Here is a 21070-nt window from a genome sequence, read left to right as displayed (position 1 = left end):
TATTTCACCTTTTTGGCACTACCCTGACACCCTTTCGAGCCTTCCATTTCTCAAGAAGAAACGGAAGGGGCACGTAGCCTGCTGATGAGGAACTAATCACCCAGTTCGGTCTCCCAGCCCTGCTTCCCGCTCGTGGCTTGGCCTCAGGAAGGTACCTGGCCTTTCTGCAGGATTGTCAGGAGCATTATGTAGGTCAGTGGGTATAAAGCACTTAGATATGTGTTATCTATCGCTATACAGCAGAGCATCCTAAAACATAGTGCCTGAAGATAGCAGATATTGCCTTGAGATATTTTGTGCAAGAGCCTGCAGTTTGGGCAGGGTCTGATGGAGGGGCTTATCTCTGCGCCACGTGGTGTCAGTTTGGACACTTGTCTGGGGCTAGAGGATTTGGTTTTGAGATGGCTCATTCACCTGACTGGCAAGTTGCATGTTTATTACCACTGGTTAAAAACTATTGTCAGATGTCCTTCTTCCCAGACTCCTCTCTCTTAGAGGGTGGTCGTAGGGCATAGTGGTTAAATGCATCTGTTCTGGAACCAGGCTGCCTGGGGTCAAATCCCGGCTTGGCCCCTTAGAGCTGTGTGACCTTGGGTGAATTGCTTAACCTCCTCATGCAGTAGCATTTATGATAGTACATACTGTTTGGGATTGTAAGGATTACATCAACATGGAGCACAAAGCACAGAGCTCACAAGTGGTGTTAACTCCTTACTTTTCTTATGTGCTTCCATTGGTGCAGTCCCTTCCAGAAAGATTCTCCTAGTTACATATCCTAGCAATGGAGATGAAGCTCAATCCGGAGTAGATCTGTGAACTGGAAATCCCTGTGTTTCCAGAAGCCTGAAGGTTGGGAGGGGAGAGAGGGAAGTGTACTGTTATAAGGAAAAGGTTCTTATCCTATGCATGAAGTGACACAATATCACTTGAAAATAGACTGTGGTAAATTAAAAATGTGTACCGTAAACCCTAAAGCAACCTCTAAATAACAGAAGAAAGCACTGTAGCTAAGCCAACAAAGGAGATAAAATGGAATCATAATAAATATTCAGTGATCCAAAAGAAGGCAGAAAAAGGGAACAAAGAACAGATGGGACAACTATAAAAAAATAGCAAGACAATATATTTAGGGGCGCCTGGGTGGCTCAGTCGTTGAGTGTCTGCCTCCGGCTCAGGTCATGGTCCCGGGGTCCTGGGATCGAGCCCCGCGTTGGGCTCCCTGCTCAGTGGGGAGTCTGCTTCTCCCTCTCCCACTCCCCCTGCTTGTGTTCCCTCTCTCGCTGTGTCTCTCTCTGTCAAATAAGTAAATAAAATCTTTAAAAAAAATAATAAATAAATATTCAGTGATCCAAAAGAAGGCAGAAAAAGGGAACAAAGAACAGATGGGACAACTATAAAAAAAAGAGCAAGACAATATATTTAAATCTAACTCTATCAATAATTACATTAAATATGAATAATCTAAATACTCCAATTAAAAGGCAGAGATTTTCAGACTGGGTGGGGGAAGCAAGATCAAACCATATGCTGCCTCCAAGAAACACAGTTTAAATATAAAGACACTAAGAGATTAAAAGTAAAAGAATAGAAAAAGCTACACTAATCACTAATCAGGAGAAATAATCAGAGAGACTGTGGACTCTGAGAAACAAACTGAGGGTTCTAGAGGGGAGGGGGGTGGGGGGATTGGTTAGCCTGGTGATGGGTATTAAGGAGGGCACATACTGCATGGAGCACTGGGTGTTATACGAAAACAATGAATCATGGAACACTACATCAAAAACTAATGATGTATTGTATGGTGACTAACATAACATAATAAAATTAAATTAAAAAAATAATCAAAAGCTGGAGTAAATATATTAATAATAGATAAAGACTTGTGTATATTTAGAGGATACATGTATATGTGTATGTGTGTGTATATATTATATATATATATATACACACACAATCTCAAAATTCAAAAATAATAACCCAAAAAAGAAACAAAAGATTTGAAGATGCTTCAACTAAAACAAGCAAATGGCAAATAGGCATATGGAAAGACGCTCAAGATTATTAGTCCTAATGCATATTAGAAGTATTAGAACAGTCAAGATTAAGAAGACTGAGCATGTGAGGTATGGGTGAGGGTGTGGAGGAACGGGGACTCCCCTGCACTGCAAGTCATTTGGAAAACAGTCTGGCAGTTTCTTAAAAAGTTAAACATACGATCTAGCTATTTCACCCCTAGGTATTTACGCAAAAGAATTGAAAGCATGTGTCCATGCAAAGCCCTGTGCATGCATGTTCATAACAACTTCATTTGAAACAGCCCCAAACTGGAAGCAATCTCAGTGTCTACCAACAGGTGATTGGATGAACCAAGGTACATCCATACCATAGAATACTACTCAGCCAAAACACCAGAATGAGCTACCAATACACCGTACAACATGGATGAATTTCAAAGTAGTTACCCTGAGGGAGAGAAGCCAAACCAAAAAGGCATACGTACTCCATGATTCTATCTGTGTAAAATTCTGAGATGCAGATCCATCTAATGGTGACAGAGCGCAGATCAGTTGTTGCCGGGGCATGGATGGGCAGGGGTGGGCATGAAGGGGTAATGGATGTGTGATCTTGATTATAGTGATGGTTTCACAAGTGTGTGCATGTATCAGAATATGTCGGATTCTGCATTTTACTGTGTGTCAAATATATCTACATGAAGTTGTTTTTAGAAGTGGAGAAGAGCTTTGCAGGACCCGACTGCCCTTGGCTGGCAGTTCAAGCTTAGAAGGACCAGGTATGACCCTGCAGCCATAGGACCCCTGCCAGTTTTCTCCCCTTTCCTGTCTATTTGGTGAGCTTTACACATCTGCTTCCTGCCACCTCTACATCTCTCCTTATCCAAACATATTTCATTCTTTATTTTTTTTGGAGGTGGATCAGTTTGAGTGTGAATTGTGGGCAACCAGATTCTCATCCTAGATGATGATAAAACTTCCCAATAAATTAACAAGTTGAAAGTCATTTCTCAGTGCCTTTGCTTACCATGTATCAGTAGACACACTTGAGGGTTGTGACAAACCCAGTTCAGACAGGCTTAAGTATAAAAGGACCTTTATAGGCTCAGATTTTGGAAATGCTAGGAGGTGGCTATCAGGCATATCTCAATCCCAGGGTGAAACTAATGTTATCTCTGTGATTCTTTTGTTTCCCGTTGGCTTCCTTCCAGGCAGGCTTCCCTCACATGGTGGGGTGGAGGCAGCGACCCGCAGCAACAGGGAAAGAGCCCCTCTGTCCCCAGTGGTCCAGGGAAAGTCCAAGTTCAGCCCTGATTGGCTAGGCTTGGGACAGCACCCCTGCCTGGATCAGTCCCTGTCCAGGGCAGTGAGGTGCTTTTATTGCACCTGCCGTAGAGCCAGGGGTGGAGTCAGTCAGAGACAAAGAACGGGTGGAGAGTCGGGAGAGGATGTTCTCCAAAGGCAGATGGGTTCTGTGTTATGGAAGTAAAGAGGCATGGGCGTCAGCAGGGGAAAAAAAATACAGATGACCCTGCACCAGGGAACAAATCCAATTATTTTTATGTTTTAACCAAGTAGAATATTAACATGCTTCCAAAAGTCAAAAGTGTACAGAAAAGGGGCACCTGAGTGGCTCAGTCGGTTAAGTGTCCGACTTTTTATTTTGGCTCAGGTCATGATCTGATCCCGCGTCAGCAGGCTCCATGCTCAGTGCAGAGTCTGCTTGAGATTCTCTCTCTCTCCCTCTCCCTCGGCCCCTCCTGCTCGCTCACTCGCTCTCTCTCTAAAATAAATAAATAACTCTTTAAAAAAAAATGTTCAAAAAGATCACTCCCTTTGAGTGACACTTCTATGCTGCTCCCCACACCCCTTCTAAGTAAATTTATCCTTTTTGTTTCTTTTTGTAAAGATAGGTATCTGTATGTTTTCTTGTTCCCTCCCTTTTTTTTTTTTTTACAGAAAAGATAGCATATTATATGTGTTCTTTTGCACTTGCTTTTTTCATTTAACGAGAGAATGAAAAGCAGTTTTAATTAGCCACGCTAATCCTTGCTATTATTCCAAGGGATCGAGCATTGACTCGTAGATAATGGGATATATGTGTGAGCATACGAGCCTTTTCTTCTGGTGAATGGTGTCTTTATCCTCTTGAGCCAGGGTTGTAAGTGAATCTCTCTCTTCCTCCTATGCAGATGGAGGCAGCTATGCCATCCACGACTCCCGGACCCCCAGTCTAGGCTCAGGGGGTGAGAGTCCCACCGGTCACAACTGGGAGATCAATTATCAAGAGGCAGCAATCTACCTCCAGGTGAGTATCTCTGATCGGGATCTCTGTTTCCGGTGCCTGTTGGCCGAGTCGCATAGCCAGGGCTCTGTCACATCCCCAGAAGTTCAGTCTGGCTCCGGTTCCTGTCCCTGCTCCATGCGTGAGCTTCTCATCTGTAAGATGGGGAGTGCCAGCACGATCGTGCCCAGATGGGGAGGGCGATGTGCGTGGGCTTTCTTGTGACCCCCCAGGATGTGGCCCTGCCTGCCCCTGAGTCTCCCTGAGTTTATCCACTTGGCCTTCCCTGCCCTGGTCCCCCTTCTCAGGGGCACACTGGCATCCAGTTCTTGAGGGGGAGTTTCTCTAAATACGTTACACTGTAGCAGGGGTTTGTCAGCCCAGTATGGGAACTTAGACACCTTTGTTCCTTTCCTGTTAATTTGCTCTTGCTTTCATGTTTGCTGTTTCTTGCTTGGTACTTGGTTGTTTTTTGTTGTTGTTTTTTTCTCTTTCAAAAAAAAAATACTTTCTAAAATATTAGAAGTAATACATGCTCATTGCGGTAAGTTTAGGCACAAAGGGGCTGTGGAAAAAAACATTCACCTAAGTCACTGTCAACATTACTGAAGAATAATACATAGGTTTTATGTGTTTTGTAATTTTAAAGTCACGTGGTATCTATAGTTGTACAGTCTTTTCTTTCCCATAGTGTGTAGCAGGAGTTTTTTTCTTAGTTTATTATAACTCCTATAAACAGATTTTGATGACTTTATAATTATATCTGGTAAATGTATCCTAATTTACTTAAACTATCCTGATAAGGCTGAATATTTTCCCTTTTTATGCTTCCCTTATTATATATCATGCATTTCCCTATTATAAATTATAATCCGAGGACCATCTATGCAAAGAGCTATTTCTCTTTCTCTCTTTAATATCCAGGATTGTTTTATTAGGCAAGCCTCTAGGAAGTGGAATTACCAGGTAGGAGGAATCAACATTTTTAGGGCCCTTGATGTACAGTTACCAAGTGTTCTCCAAAGGGGATATTGCCTCCTTAACTGCCTGTCTCCCCGTCTGTGGCGTCGCCATTTTAATCTTGCCCTTCTTGTCACTGTAAGACTTCTGTTTCTTGTGTGCACGGAGTAAGAGTCTAGGTGAGGAAATGGAATCTTTCTGAAATTCATTCGAATCATAATTTTCCCTAGTCTTTTCTCTTTGAAGCAACTCTCACATTGCAAGTATGTGTTTTGTTACTTCTTTTGAAAGATTTCATTCGTTCAGTTGTCTTTGTGCTTCTCATGTTTTTCTTTTTTTTTTTTTAGTGTTTTATTTATTTATTTGTCAGAGAGAGAGCACAAGCAGAGAGAGCTGCAGGCAGAGGCAGAGGCAGAGGGAGAAGCAGGCTCCCCGCTGAGCAGGGAGCCCGATGCGGGGCTCGATCCCAGGACCCTGGGATCATGACCTGAGCTGAAGGCAGATGCTTAACCGACTGAGCCACCCAGGCGCCCCTATGCGTCTCATGTTTTATGTAGCATCACAGGAGTTATACCCCTCAGCAGGTGCATTCCGATCAAGGTTAAAGCAATAGAAATGTTTCAGGGACATTTTGGCGAGCTCAGGCATGCCTGTTGATCCCCCAGGGATCCCCGTGCACCGTCACCTTCTCCAAGGTTCACTAGATGCTGGAGAAGAGCATGGGATGGGTCAAAACACAGAGGTAGGATGGCCTGGGGGACTTCAGAAATCTGGTAATCTCTTCTCTCCTTAAGCGGCTGAGAACATTAGTAATAAAAATATCTATTTTTTAAGTGGGCCCCATTCTAACAACCCCCCCCCACCCAAGGTGGCTTGATTGTCTCCCATTTACAGACTAGCAACTGACACTCAGGGGACCTAAAGGAGTCCAAGGCCACCCAGCTAGTAAGTTACAAAGCGTGGATTTAAACCATGTCCAGCTCATCTCCAAATGATGCTCTTTCTTCTGTATGTTGTTGCTTCATTTCTGTACGTGACCACATGTATCCATTCGAAAATGGGCCGTGTGGTTGTGGAAAAAGAGGCTACAGAACTGCAGGTGTAGTGTGATAATTTTTGTATAACATTTATACACACACACACACTTAGGTTCATACACGTATATAGCAACATATATTTGTGTGTGTGCGCGCATGTGCGCACAGATCCCCACTTACATCTGGAAAGTTATTCATCTAAATATTAAAGGTGATTATCTTTGGCTGACAGAATTTTTACTGCCTTATAATCCTGTGTGTTATTTGAATTATCTTACCAACAATGCATCGTTTTTTAAAAATAATAAAAATAAAAGCAGAACCTGGATGCCTCAGAATAGTAGCCGTGGCTGTTTCTGGCGTCAGATAGTCTTCTTTCTCCCGCTCTGCAGCTGAGCTGCAGCACGGCCCCTGAACCGGGTGGTTGGTGTGCTTGGGTAATTGGCCCCTTGCCGCCTGAAGGGTACCCAGTGCCTGTGGTTTCCGCTCTTCCCCAGTTTTACCTGTTGACTCGCTCATCCTCGGGAGTTGTGTGCTCTGCTCTGCTCCACAGTCCTCGTGCCTCTGAGACAGTACTCGTTTCCTGGGTGGAATTTCTGCCCCAGGGAGCAGAGAGCGAAGCCAGGAGTCATAGACAACTGGCCTGTCTTCTTCTTTCTCCTAATCTAGTTTGTGATCGTCAGCGAGGAAACAAGGCCAGTGTTCTTGGGGTTTGGATCAGAATCCAGTGCCATGAGTAATATTTCACTCTATCCTTGGCGCTAGAGACCTTATCTTCTGTCTCGCCTGGCAATTCCTCATCCTAGAGGTAAAACCCGAGCCCCCCTGTCAGTGGTTTCCGCTAGCCAGACCTTCATTCCTGGCTATTTACTGGAACACATTACCCGAGAATTGCATTTTCTAGTAATCCAAGCCCGAAGCTTCCCAGGCCCGCCTGCGTGTCCCCCCAGCCACGGTGGTGCTGGTACAAACCACAGCCCTGCACAGATCACAGGACCGCGAGCGAGGCTTGCCAAGTGTGCCTGCCGTTTAACTGCCAGGATGTTTGTTCCCTTTGTCTGGGCTGCCCCTGTCGAGTCTGTGGTTTGTCTTTATTTTTTGGTAATGAGGGTAGTGATGTGTCTGGCTTCAGGGAAGTGACTCGCTCAAAGCTACCCTGCAAACCACAGCTGAGGTCAGAGCTCGCCGCCCCGCAGCTACTGGGCAGTCCCCGGGCAAGCTGGGGTCTGGGGAAGTGATCTCTGGCAGGAGTAGTTCATCCTACCAAACATCCATTAAACACCTACTGTGTGTACCAGGCATCGTGCTGGGTGAGAGTTGACAATGTCCCTTGCCAGGCCAGAGTGCTTTCCATAGCACAGTGGGCCCCTCTGGGCCCAGAGCCCTCCTTCCTGCAGCCTGCGGCTTTGGCCGGAATCGCTGTGGTATGGGTTAGTCTCACCTCCCTGGAATAAGGGTTGTGAGCATGGGGAGGGTGGCCTTCATCCCAGAAGAGCCGAATAGCTGGAAGAGTTGAAGGTCTGACCTCATTCCAGGACAGCTGGAATGCTTCCAGAGGGCTCTGGGTCAGGAGACCTGGGTGTCCATTCTGGCTCCACCACTTTCCCCTCCAGGAAATGAAGCCAGCGGGAAGAGTCTATGCTGAGTGTCTGTGCTGGAAGTGAACGAGCCAGGTGCTCTCAGCTCAGCACTGCTGACATTTGGGGCCAGATAACTCTTTGTGGTGGGGGCCTCTCCTGTGCATTGTAGGATGTTGTGTGGCATCCCCGGGATTTGCACGCTAGTTGCCAGCAGCACCCCCAGGGGTGATGAGCAGATGTCTCCGGCCAGGTTGGGGTGGGGGAGGCGGGGGGGGGGGCAGCATTGCTCCCAGTTCCGAAGCGCTAAAGCAAGGCGATGCATGCAGAGCATTACCAAGTGAGTTTCCACTCCGAGTTGGCTGCTGGATGGAGTGCAGATGTGATGGAGCGGATGAGGCGGGCTGACCCTCTTCCCTGTGCCCACCAATTCCAGGGAGGCAGTGAAGATCCCCCCCCCGCCCCCAGCCACCACCACCAGAAGGCTGACCCTAACAGGGAGAGTGGCCCTAGAATGTCATCTGCTTGTAGTCACAAGTGGACCGCTCCCGGGGCTCTGTCATTTAGTCTCCGCATCCGCAGCAGGAGACTAATCACAGAGCCAGGGCGTGGGACCCAGACTGCCCAGCTCCATAAGCTCAGGTGCTACTGAAGCTTCTGTACCTCGATTTTCTCATCTGTCAAACGGGATAATAAAAGCACCTACCGGAGAGGGCTGTGGTCAGGAGTAAAGGAGGGTCTAGGGCTCAGGTAAGGGGCTGAGCACGGTGCCTGGTCTGGTGGGCACTCAGCCAGGGTCAGTCCCTGTCCCATTACTGTTGGGGCACAGGAGTCAGGGCAAGGCCTGTCATTGTGCAGGGCTTAGGAAATGAGGTGAAATTGTCAAGAAAGTAAGAAGTGGAACATACATACATATATATTAAAGGTATTCTCAGGCTCCTTTTCTTCTCAATGTTAGTATCGTTTATGATCATAGTAACAGGTAACATCTGCAGGGAGTCTGCTGTACGCCAGACACCGTCCTAAATGTCTTGCGGGAGCCTTATGACTAAGTACATGTGTTAGCCCTTGGTAGTTGAAGAAGGGGAAGGAACTTTCTGAGCGTTCTCCAGGGAGGAGCGGGGAAGCCAGGACTCAGCCGGGTTTGCTCACCCCAGACCCCCAGCTCCTTACGTTCCACGGACGCTTCTGAGAAGGGCAGTTTGGCCGCTGAGGGGCTCACGTGTGTCGCCTCTGTTCGTTCTCTTGGGACTATTTATTCTTTGATTCTTCCAGGTGGTTTTTAGGAAGGAGCCCCATCAGCAGACTTGACAGGGGTGCAGTTTGGTGAAGATAATACTTTTTTTTTTTTTGAAGATTTTATTTATTTATTTGAGAGAGAGAGAGAGCACAAGCAGGGGGCGCGGCAGGCAGAGGGAGAGGGAGAAGCAGGCTTCCAGCGGAGCAGGGAGCCCAATGCAGGACTCGATCCCAGGACCCTGGGATCATGACCTGAGCCGAAGGCAGACGCTTAACTGACTGAGCCACCCTGGCACCCCAGAAATAATACTTTCGATCTCCCATCATCTTCCTTCTCTGGCCTGAATCTTTGCTCGTCCGCCAGGGGCCTCCTTCTCCCCACTGCACCGCCCCCCCCCGCCTCCCACGGCACCTTGTGGGGTCTCATCCTGAAGCCCGTTCACCCACCCTGTTCTTGTTTCCTCAGGAAGGCGAGAATAATGACAAGTTCTTCACCCACCCCAAGAACGCCAAAGCGCTGGCGGCCTACCTCTTTGCACACAACCACCTCTTCTACCTGATGGAGCTGTCCACAGCCCTGCTCTTGCTGCTGCTCTCCCTGTGTGAGGCCCCCGCCGTCCCCGCGCTCCGGCTCGGCATTTACGTGAGTGTCCGTCCCCATGGCCCGCCTGACGGAACATTCTGGAAGGGCAGATACTATGAGCGGATGTAAAACGGAGAGGCCCTGGGGGGGGGGGGGGCGGGTCACAGAGGACTCAGGAGCAGCAATGAATCACCAGTCTTGTCTGGAGTCCCTGCTGGAATGAATGCACCCCCTCCCACCTGCCATGATTTGGCTCCCTGGTAAATTCCAGGGAGGGGCGCCATCTGATTGCCTCACTTAGGACCATGGGGCACACCTTGGCTCCCGGTGAGCAGTGCACCTGATTAGCAGTGCCACCCATCATCTCCAGCCTCAGGGGGAAGAGGTAGCTGGCTGTGACCGCCGGTCGGGGAGACAGTGGGGCTGGTGATGCGATATCTCCCCCACACCCTTTGATTGCAGGTCCACGCGACCCTGGAGCTGTTCGCCCTGATGGTGGTTGTGTTTGAACTCTGCATGAAGTTGCGGTGGCTGGGCCTCCATACCTTCATCCGGCACAAACGGACCATGGTCAAGGTGATGGGTCCATCTCCGTATGGCATTGTCTTCCATGTCACCTTCAAGCTTGCGTCTTCAGTTCAATTCCACATCCCCCGTGGGCTGAGCCCTGCACTCAGAAGTGTGACCCTGGGGCCCGTCCTCGCCTTACGGAGCCTTGCTCTGAAGGTCATGGTGATGCTAACAGGAGCCATTGTGATTTGGCATCTAGTGTGTGCCAAGCCCTGGCGCGACGGCCTTTGCGGGAGACGTGTTACTCTTCCTAGTTTACACCCTGCCATCCAGATGAGAATGGGATGTAAATCCCAGAGGCTTGGGATTCAAACCCAGGTCTGTCTGGCCTTCAAGCCCACACTGATCAGCAGCCAGTAACTATAGCTCTCTCTGTGCAGTGAGCAGGAACGCGGCAGAGTGCACTTTGCTGTGTAAAAAGCACGCACACTTGTCCAGGAGAATGCACCCAAGGAATGGCAGATCAGGATGCCCTGCAGGCCCCAGCGGTGTGGGGAGAGCTGAAGGCAGAGGGTGGGCAAACGTGGCTGGGCAGAGTGGCAGTTTTGCTCGGAATACTACCCATTGAGCTGCTGGGAGCTCTGCCTGTGGCTTCCTTCTCCTGGGGCCACATGTCTGTGTCAGCGGCCACAGGGCTTGTCTCCAGGGGCTACTTGATGTTGGGGAGGCCTGAGAGAGAGCTGGAGAGAGGGGAAGGGCCTCTTGAGGCTAGAGTGGGCAGGATCTGGCCGGCCCGCTGTTCTGGGTATTTGGGAGGGGGGTTGGGTTCGAGGGGCTGATGGTGCTCTGTGCCTGTCCATCCCCAGACCTCCGTGCTGGTGGTGCAGTTCATCGAGGCCATTGTGGTGTTGGTACGGCAGACGTCCCACGTGCGTGTGACCCGGGCGCTGCGCTGCATTTTCCTGGTGGACTGTCGGTACTGCGGGGGCGTCCGGCGGTAAGGCCTGGGGGACGAGACGGTCGCTATCGTGGCCTGGCCTGGACCCTCTGGGCCTGTGGAGCAGGACCCAGTGAGTCAAGTAGTGATAAGATCAGTCCTGCACGCTGGGAGAATATAAGCACGCTCATTTCCCTCCGCCGCTCAACCCACACAGAGCACAAGGCGGGAATCTGCTCCGATTTGGTTTCCCGGCCCCCGGTGTGGGGCTCTCTGCCGTCTTACCTACAGCCTTCTGGGGCTGGCTTCTCTCTCTGAGCATATTAGTTGCCCAAACACAGCTGTGGCGGCAGCCCGAAGCAGGCAACTCCACAGAGTCCAAGCGACTCGGCAGGCTGACACCCCCACTGAGCCTGGGGGGCTGGACTCAGCCTGCCCACCAGCCTGGAGTTAAGCTTAGTTCTGAAGAATCCGTCTGGAGAATCTCTTGGCTGGGGCACTGTTGATGAGAGCAGGCTAGCAGTTCACTCTTTAGGCCCATCCTCAGAGCTGCAAGCAAGTGTCCCAGGATTAGGTGGCCCCGAAATGTCTTCATGCATCCCACATCCCGCTCAGGGAAGCTTTGTGCCCAAGGTCGTGCACTTGGCCTTCTGCCCTTCCCTCCAATACTCACAGGGCCATTGTCTGCTGGGGCCTTACGAGCAGGGGGAGGGGCTGCATGTGCCGCACCTGCCCCCGGTCTTCCCCGTCACCCACTGAGTGCAAGTCCTCTGGGAAAACGCTAAGCGTGATGTCACAGACTAGGGTGCAGTAGGACTTAGTGTTGTGTGAATCAGGAGCCCCAGGCCCCCGTCTCACCATGGAGTCCCAGACAGCCCTCCCCGCTTCACCCCTTCCTGTCCTGCTCTCTCCCCAGCAACCTGCGGCAGATCTTCCAGTCTCTGCCGCCCTTCATGGACATCCTCCTGCTGCTGCTGTTCTTCATGGTCATTTTCGCCATCCTCGGTGAGTCCCCTGCACCCCAGGGCCCGGGCACCCTCTAAAAAGCAAATTCACAGTTGGAGAAAATGGACTTGGACAGTTTTAGAAGTCTGGTTAAACACCCATGGCCTTCAACTTAGGAGATGCAGTATTAGGAATAAGATGGAAGCCATCCCTGTATCTTTTTGCAAGGTCATTTCCCTTTCCCCTCAGAGGTCCCTCCTGACCTAGGCTTACCATCGCACGCATATCTTTGTAGTTATACTTCCTATTCCCTTAAACCACAAATAAGTGCGATTGCTTTGCATGTTGAAACATTTTACATAAATGGTTATATATTGTGCGTGTGCGTGCCCTCCTGCGAAGTTTTTTCTGTTTTCACTATTACACGTCACGCTGCTGGGAACGCTCGCGCATCTCCTGTGTATGAGACTCCTTTAGGGCATGTGCCTGGGACGGTAGCATGTGCACACTTCAGCCTCCCCGGGTTTAAAAGCAAGATCATGGCCTTTCTAACCCTGAGGAAGCCTTGCCTCTTCAGATAAGGCCAAATACATATGTGACAGCCACATCCAGACACAGGGCTTAGACAGTAGAGACCCTGGGACGTGGCTGGGAAGCCTGGGGTCCCTTCTCTGGTCCTGGGATGGTGAAGACAGTGGAACCAGAGAGCTCTGCCTCTAAGGCCAGAGCCTCGGGCCCTTCTGACTGCTGGGTCCTAAACCAGTGTCTCCCAAGTCGCCTCCTACCCTTCACCCTACAACCCCCAGTGTCTGTTGAATTTCCTTTGTGCTCCAAGGCGGCTGCCTCCCCTGAGGGCAGAGCTTCTCCCTTTTCCCACTCAGTACTTTGAGGTCTCAGGGGAATAGCCTATTCCAGGAGGGAGGATACTGATGGTGTTCCCACCCCAGGACCCTGGGCTATAGGAGAACAAGGGGATCCCTTTGGAATTGTTACTTGGCTGTCATGTTCCCAAAACCAAAATTGCAAACCAGCAGTCTAGATTCCAAATCCAGCCCTTGGATGAGTTTCATTTGGTCTGAAAATGTTGAGCCAACATTTAAAAATTAGATTTGTTGCCTGAAAATATAGATTTCCAGCCTTGAAAAAATTTTTAATCTTTTTTTTTTAATTAAAAACATTGAGATGGGATTGACATACAATATCGTATTAGTTTTAGGTGCACAACATAATGAGTTGATATTTGTGTATATCATGAAGTGATCACAGTGGGTCTCGTTAACACCCATCACCACACACAATTAAATTCTTTTTTCTTGTGATGAGAACTTTCAAGATCTACTCTCTGAGCAACTTCCAAATATATGATAGAGTATTGTTAACTAGTCACCATGCAATACACCCAGCCTTTTCAAACAGTAGACTCAGTGGTTCTTGGGCCACATTCCCAAATGGCAGCATTTCTGCCGTGTCCAGGCACACCTGCTCCTTTAGACAGAGCACAGTGTGTTCTCCAGAATGCCACAGTCCCCACCACTCCCTGATGCTCGCCCTCTGCCCCCTGCCCTCGTTTACATTTATTTGGGCAATACTTTGATGTCTGGGTTTGGGACCTCTGCTCTAACCTTTTTTATGTTTTTTGCCACCTTCTAGGTTTCTACTTGTTCTCCCCTAATTCTTCAGACCCCGTAAGTAATCTCTGTATTTGTCTTTCTTTTCTGTTGTTGTTCTTTGTGTTTTTTAAAATTTTGTTGTTGTTGTTGTTGTTGTTTTTTAGAGAGAGTGAGCACGTGCATGCATGGAAGGGGGGCAGAGGGAGAGAGAGAATCTTAAGCAGACTCCACGCCAACGTGGGGCTCGATCCCACGACCCTGAGATCATGACCCGAGCTGAAACAAGAGTCATATGCTTAACGGACTGAGCCATCCAGGCGTCCCTGTTTCTTTTTTAATGTGGGGCCTTTCCCTTCAAACAGGGTGGCCAGCGTGACCCCCTGGCCACATTAGAAAGGTCTCTCAGCATAATTTATGGCGCTGGAAAGTTCCTGTCACCCATACTTGAACCGATCCCTTCCTTAAGCACCAAGGGAATCCCCTTTCCTGCCCTTGAAACGCATGTTTCCAGGATCAGATCTGGAACAGATTTGGTGAAAGAGCAGTGGAGGGGAGCCAAGCCGATGGTGCAGACATGTGATTCTCTAGGAAAATAGTCCCAGTCAGTTGTCTGCTTCTGCCAGAAGCACAGAGTTCAGGAAGGCAGAGGCAGCTGGACTCCACATGTGCTCGTTCCTCTGTCCTCAGGATTCCTTGGGAGGAGGGGGAGTTGGTGGGGTGGGGAGGGGAGAGGAGGGGCAGGGCGGGGCGCTCCAGGTGGCCCATGGCGGCCTGTTCCTGGTGCCAATGCATTCTTCTGCCTTCTTTCCCTATAGTACTTCAGCACGCTAGAGAACAGCATCGTCAGTCTGTTTGTCCTTCTGACCACAGCCAAGTGAGTGTGGGCTCTGCTTGGGCTTGGGCGCTCTGCTGGTGCCCCAGGGTCTTCTCTTTTCAGCCAGGAATGTTCCACACCTGAGCACAGACAGGTGCCCAGGGATGGGGGTGGCCCGATGAGCTGGAAGCCCATGGACCGAGAGGAGGGGAAGGTGGGGTGGGGCTGGGAAGGCAGAAAAGAGAGATGTCCTCTGGGAAGATGGAGAAAGGGAGAAAGCAGACGTGGGGCCCTGCAGTAATGCTCTGCAAATCCAGTTTCCCAGATGTGATGATGCCCTCCTACTCCCGGAACCCCTGGTCCTGTGTCTTCTTCATCGTCTACCTCTCCATCGAGCTGTACTTCATCATGAACCTGGTGAGTGAGCATGCGTCGTGCCCCCCCCACCCCAAGGTTCCATCCCACCAGCACAGTGCTGGGCACCAAGGGAATGAAGTAGGGATCACTCTCGGCCCCCTTTGGGGAAGGGGTCCCAGGCCATAGTCAAGTGTGGCCTGGCAGCAGACGCGTTATCGGGACTCGAGTTCCGCTGGTTACAGTGGTAGCAGCCTCCCCGGGGTAGTACTGCTGAGCTGTTAGCCTTACAGGCAGCCTGTTAGGTCAGGCTGCCCTGGGGCCTTTCCTTCCCCAGCAAACATGTGTCAGGATAACTATAAAAGCTGGTTGGGGCGCCTGGGTGGCTCAGTTGGTTGAGCGACCAACTCTTGATTTCAGCTCAAGTCATGATCTCAGGGTCTGGAGATGCTCTCTCCTGCCCCCCGCACTGCCTCCCTCCCCCCGGCTCATGCACACATGCTCTCTCGCTCTCAAAGTAAATAAATAAAAAAAATAACTCTAAAAGCTGGCTTTAATGAAGCCGTGGCCAGGCACTGGGCAAAGTGCTTTGTATATGAGGATTAAATGATTTATCACAAAAACCCTGGAGCTACTGTTATGATTCTCAACTTACCAATGAGGAAACTGAGGGCCAGACCAGCAGAGTGACTTGCCCACAGCTGCACAGCTCGGGGTGGTCGGGTGAGCTGGTCGGATTGCAGAGCCCTGCTCCTAACCACTCCGTCCTGCCGCACCCACGTGTCTGTTTCCACTGCACCAATCGGGAACCATTAGAAAAGCCAATACAGGGCACACTCTGCTAAGGAGAACGTGAAGTCCCCGTGCACACTGGGAACTTTGGAGGTGTTTGCCAAGGCCCAACTGGCCACCAGGAAGGTTCTTGCCATCAGCAGATTCCCCGTGTCGAGACCACACATCAATGCCAGAACTATCGGAGAGGCTTCATCAAGTCTTACGTTTATTTTTTTTTTAAGATTTTATTTATTTATTTGTCAGAGAGAGAGAGAGGACAACCAGGGGGAGCGCCAGGCAGAGGGAGAAGCAGGCTTCCCGCTGAGCAGGGAGCCCGACATGGGGCTCGATCCCAGGACCTTGGGATCATGACCTGAGCCGAAGGCAGACGCCTAACCGACTGAGCCACCCAGGTGTCCCTTGTGTTTATTTGTTTTTTTTGTTTTTAAAGATTTTATTTTTAAGTAATCTCTACATCCACTGTGGGGCTGGAACTCACAACCCCAAGATCAAGAGTCACACGCTCTACCAGCTGAGCCAGCCAGGCGCCCCAAATCTTGTGTTTATTTTTATACTTCTGGAAAGCGTTCTTACACTGCTCACCACAGTCAGACCCAGGGTAGAAATGGAAAGCACTTGCCCTGGGGTAGACTTGTGAAATGTCCTAAAAAGTGGAAGTCTTAAAAAGGAAAATATTTTCCTTTTTTATTCTTCAAAACCAAAATGTTGGCTATCTTTACACATGTTATAGTTCTTATATGCTGTTGTCAGTTTAGAATCATAAAAATATATTCTGTGTAACTGATTTGCTTCAATTTGTAATGTATTTAGAGCTGTGAAAATCTAAGGCATGGGTCAGCAAACTGCAGCCTGCGGGCCAAAGCCAGCCCACCGCCTATTTCTATAAATAAAGTTTTATTGGCACACAGCCACGTCCATTTGTTTATGCATCATCTGTGGCTGATTTCATGCTACAGCTGCAGGGTTGAGTAGTTTCAACAGACACCATCTGGACTTCAGAGCCTAAAATATTTGCTATCTGTTCCTCTATAGAAAAAGTTTCCTGACCCTCCCTTGATCTAAAGGGGGAAAATGGGGGACCAGTTTGAAGGGATGGAAAAGACAAGAGAGTGTCCCTCAGAATATTTTTGAGAGAAAAAGAAAGGGTTTCCAAAAAAGGCTTCTCTCAATTCTGCTCCCACCCTCCTGTTGCCCTTTGATGATGCAGACTGCATCGTCGTTAATACGCCAGGTCTGGAATTAGACAGCCTGGGAATGTTGTGCCCTGCAGGGCAGGCTGTCCCACCACCCTGATTTCTGGGGCTGTGCATGGAGCTGTGACGCACAGGGAACAAGGGGACGTGGGAAGAAGCATCCTGTGCAACGGTGTTCCTTCCTGCTCGGAGGTTGGAGTGGACACAGGCTCCCCGGCCATGATACTGGGATGAACTGGGTGTAGAAACCAGTGTGGTCCTTTCTCCACTTCCCCTTAGAACACTGCCCAGCCAGTCGCAAGCTTAGGCCGAGTGAAGCACTTGGGGGAAGTAGAATAATGACTTCATGTATCCGAAGAGAGAGAATTTACAAGTGGCAGGGGATGGCCTTCCTCTGCTGATGTTTGGAGACAGACTTCCTATATGAGGGACAGGGGAGAGGGTCTTCTGAAGCCCCACTTCTGGGGTGGCTGGAATTGCCCAACCCCTTGAGGCCCCACCCCGCAGGGGAGCCAGGTCCTGTGTTCTTCTCTCACAGCTTCTGGCCGTGGTGTTCGACACCTTCAATGACATTGAGAAACGCAAGTTCAAGTCTCTGCTGCTGCATAAGCGAACTGCCATCCAGCATGCCTACCGCCTGCTCATCAGCCAACGGGTAGGGAGGGGTGGGGGCCGGGCTGGGCAGGGGAGTGGTCCCTGCTGCCCCTCACTTGCCCTGAGCAGCCCCCTAAGCGCGGCACGGCCAGCAGCTTTAGAAACCAGGAGTTCTGCCCCTGGGAGAACAAGAACGAGCCAGGTGCCCTGGGATCCCTTGTTGTCCCAAGGGGCTGCCCCCCAGGGAAGGGGCAATCTGGGCTCTGCATTTCCCTGTGTTGACACGGCCGTCTGCCCTCTCCCCGCAGAGACCCTCCGGCATCTCCTACAGGCAGTTTGAAGGCCTGATGCGCTTCTACAGGCCCCGGATGAGTGCCAGGGAGCGTTATCTGACTTTTAAGGCCCTGAATCAGAGCAACACACCTCTGCTCAGGTAAGAGTGGACACCAGGTGGGGCAGGGTGGCCAAAGGCAGTCATGAGAGGGAGCTGGAGCAGGCAAAGGCCCCAGCAGGTGGCTGGGCAAAGAAGCTTGTTAGACAGTAGTTTCCCCACAGAGATTCTTATACATGTAGACGGTATTATCCATCAGGTTTCTTTTCACAAGTAACAGAAGTCCAGCCCAAACCCAATTCAAGCTGGCTTTACAAAAAAGGAATGCTTTGGCTCATGAAATGGACTGGCCCCACCACTCATTCTCAGCCCTGAATGAGGTGGGGTAATCCCATGTGAGCAGAGCCACAGAGCCGGATAAACACACACACACACACACACACGGCCCTGAGATCTGCATGGGCAGTCGTGGTCTTCGGATAAACACACACACACACACACACACACACACACACACACACACGGCCCTGAGATCTGCATGGGCAGTCGTGGTCTTCGGATAAACACACACACACACACACACACACACACACACACACACACGGCCCTGAGATCTGCATGGGCAGTCGTGGTCTTCGGATAAACACACACACACACACACACACACACACACACACACACACACGGCCCTGAGATCTGCATGGGCAGTCGTGGTCTTCGGATAAACACACACACACACACACACACACACACACACACACACACACGGCCCTGAGATCTGCATGGGCAGTCGTGGTCTTCCAGACTGCTGACAATCAGAACCCTTCTTTCTGGGGAAGGAAGCGGGCCAGCTATAGACACACGAGTAACTGAGCTCTGTTTGGGCTGAACTCAGCCGTTCCATCAAGTCCTCTGCTAGAGGAGGCTCTGTCCCTGTCCATCTAAGAGTTACAGTCATCCAGGGGGATTAAAGCTGCCCGTGATCAGTGTAGACGAAGCAGATTCAGTATGCATGGCACCTGGAGGGAAGAGATGAAATGCCCCCAGGTAAGGGTCCCTGGGGCCCTGAGGTGCTGAAACTCGCAGATGTCCCCTCCCCCATTGAAGGGGACCACAGGTGGACAAGGGAGACCTGAAGCTCAGTGAGAACAGGTTCTGATTTTTTTAACCTTTTCACGTTGCTTACAACAGCCTGAAAGACTTTTATGATATCTACGAAGTTGCTGCCTTGAAGTGGAAGGTGAGTGTTCGTGCGGGACCAAAGACCAGAGAGCCAGAGAGGGAGTGGGGCCAGCTGCTGGGGGGTGGGGGGATGAGGCTGAGCGCACCGGAGGCCCAGCTCCTTCCCGGCTGGAACAGCTCAGCTCTCGGCTTGGCACCCTGCGCTGCAGGATTACAGGTGCCCCCCGCCTTGTGCCCTGACCATTGCACTGTAGCTTCCTGGTTAAGAGCACCCCATTAGTCATGGACATCAGGCAAGTTACCGAACTTTCCCAAGGCTTGTCTCACCTGGGAAATGGGAGAACGATGATCCCTACCTACAGTTATGTTCAGGATTATGTAAAAAGAAGGCATGTGCGTGGCTCCATTTACAGGCTCAGTGGACAGCGGTATCGTTGTCCTTATTTCCATCCCTTAGTGTTTTCATTATTCCCCAAGTTAGCCAGGGGAGCAGGGCAGGAAAGCGGCAGCCTGGCCCCTAGGGTGATGTTCTGGTCACTGGTCCTCACACCCCCTCTCCATGGCCCTGTTTCCTGGCCAGGCCAAGAGAAATAGAGAACACTGGTTTGATGAGCTTCCCAGAACAGCATTCCTCATCTTCAAAGGTAAGGTTGACCTGAATAAGACATCTGGGCAGCTGGGGACAGATGGAGGTTTCCAGAGACCACAGACGAGCATTTGAAGAGCATGCTCACAGGGTGTGTGTGTATGTGTGCGTCTGAATGTCTGTGTATACAAGAGACAGACAGTGTGGTCACCCCAGCAGGCAAGTAAGTGTGTTTTCTAAAAGGTAGTAGGATTACATTATCGATTCTCTTCTCAAATCTGCCTTTGTGCATAATCGCATATTCCGACCATCCTCCTGTGGCAGGATATGTAGCGAGCATAGATGATCCCTGACATCATGCTTGCCCAGCATAAAATTCAAAATTCTGAAATCCAAGTGTGCACCGTAATTAAATGCCAGTTTTGAAGTTCCGTGGAGGGGCATGGTTAGCTCGCAGGGGATTTCTCGTGCAAGAAGCCTGAAGCCTTGGGTGTGGGCCATTAGGAACAAGAGTCAGGATATTTTGTGATTTCTCCTGCAGCTAGGGCTTCGGGCACCGCTGTTAGTCCATATTCTTTAGAGGGTTTTCCATTCCATGGAGGGATAGTTACTGAAGTGGATGAATATAGTCCCGGGTTGAGGCCAACGGCAAGTTAAGGTTAGCAGTGGCCAGCAAAGCTTCACTGTGCTCCATCCTGGCTCCGAGCTGCCGGGCTCTCCCCAGAACGGCTGTTGGCTGTGTGGTCTTGCCTGAGCACAAGCGTGGGGTCACTCTCAGAGTACGCCCTCCTTCCTCACCCCTGGGCATAAACCCCCTGATTGCTCACATGTGCGAAGTGTGTGGTCGGGGAAAGTGTCCTTGCAAATGAAGATTTTGATGTTAACATTTCTTCTCTTCAAATAGGAATTAATATCCTTGTGAAGTCCAAGGCCTTCCAGTATTTCATGTGTAAGTGAGAAATACCATAGCTCCAGGCCCCATCCTGCCTGAGTCTTTTACCATTCCAGAAGGTGGAGAGGCAAGAGATTAGCCCTGCAGCCTTGTGGTTCACTTTTTATTATAGAAAATTCCAAGCATGTGTAAAAGTGGGGAGAGGATAATGAGCATCCACGTACCCATCACCCAGTTTCAATGGCTGTCGCCCCATGGCCAATCTTTCTGTCCATCTGTACCCTCACTGTGGCTCATCATCCCCTCCCTAGACCTGGAGATTTTGGAAGCAGATTTCAGAACCACAGCATGCGGTTGGTTGCTCTGTCACTTAAGTTGGTTTCAATCTATAGGTTTCTCTTCCGTCCCTTTTCTCCGTCTTGTGACAGTGAGTTGAAGAAATGGGACTGTTGGGCCTTCAGTCTTGTTTTTGCGTGTTCCTCCGTTGTTTATTTCCTGTGGTCTGGTAGTTACATCTAGAGTTGTGTTGTCCAGTGTGGTAGCAATTTGCCGTGTGTGGCTATTTAAATTTAAGCAACTAAAATGAGAAAAGCCACATCTCAAGTGCTCAGTCACCACATACAGCTAATGACTAC

The 21070-nt window shown here is 50.0% G+C and overlaps 1 protein-coding gene across 3 annotated transcripts in view; it reads left to right on the top strand.

Moving 5' to 3' along the window:
* The window catches only part of TPCN1 (two pore segment channel 1), a 58290-nt gene that overhangs the window by 23904 nt on the left and 13316 nt on the right, over positions 1–21070 (top strand). For all 3 annotated transcript variants that reach the window (XM_078060932.1, XM_036123697.2, XM_078060933.1), the window contains exons 3-15: positions 4205–4320; positions 9576–9752; positions 10155–10268; positions 11069–11199; positions 12056–12144; positions 13735–13769; positions 14510–14568; positions 14826–14925; positions 17389–17505; positions 17753–17877; positions 18967–19015; positions 19538–19601; positions 20448–20492. In XM_078060932.1, the coding sequence (XP_077917058.1) occupies positions 4205–4320; positions 9576–9752; positions 10155–10268; positions 11069–11199; positions 12056–12144; positions 13735–13769; positions 14510–14568; positions 14826–14925; positions 17389–17505; positions 17753–17877; positions 18967–19015; positions 19538–19601; positions 20448–20492 (1221 nt within the window). The remainder of the gene's footprint in view (positions 1–4204; positions 4321–9575; positions 9753–10154; positions 10269–11068; positions 11200–12055; positions 12145–13734; positions 13770–14509; positions 14569–14825; positions 14926–17388; positions 17506–17752; positions 17878–18966; positions 19016–19537; positions 19602–20447; positions 20493–21070) is intronic.

Source organism: Halichoerus grypus, chromosome 13, assembly GCF_964656455.1.
Source record: "Halichoerus grypus chromosome 13, mHalGry1.hap1.1, whole genome shotgun sequence".
Lineage (NCBI taxonomy): Eukaryota > Metazoa > Chordata > Mammalia > Carnivora > Phocidae > Halichoerus > Halichoerus grypus.
The sequence above is the reverse complement of the archived record's forward strand: the minus strand, read 5'-3'. Positions and strand labels throughout refer to the sequence as shown.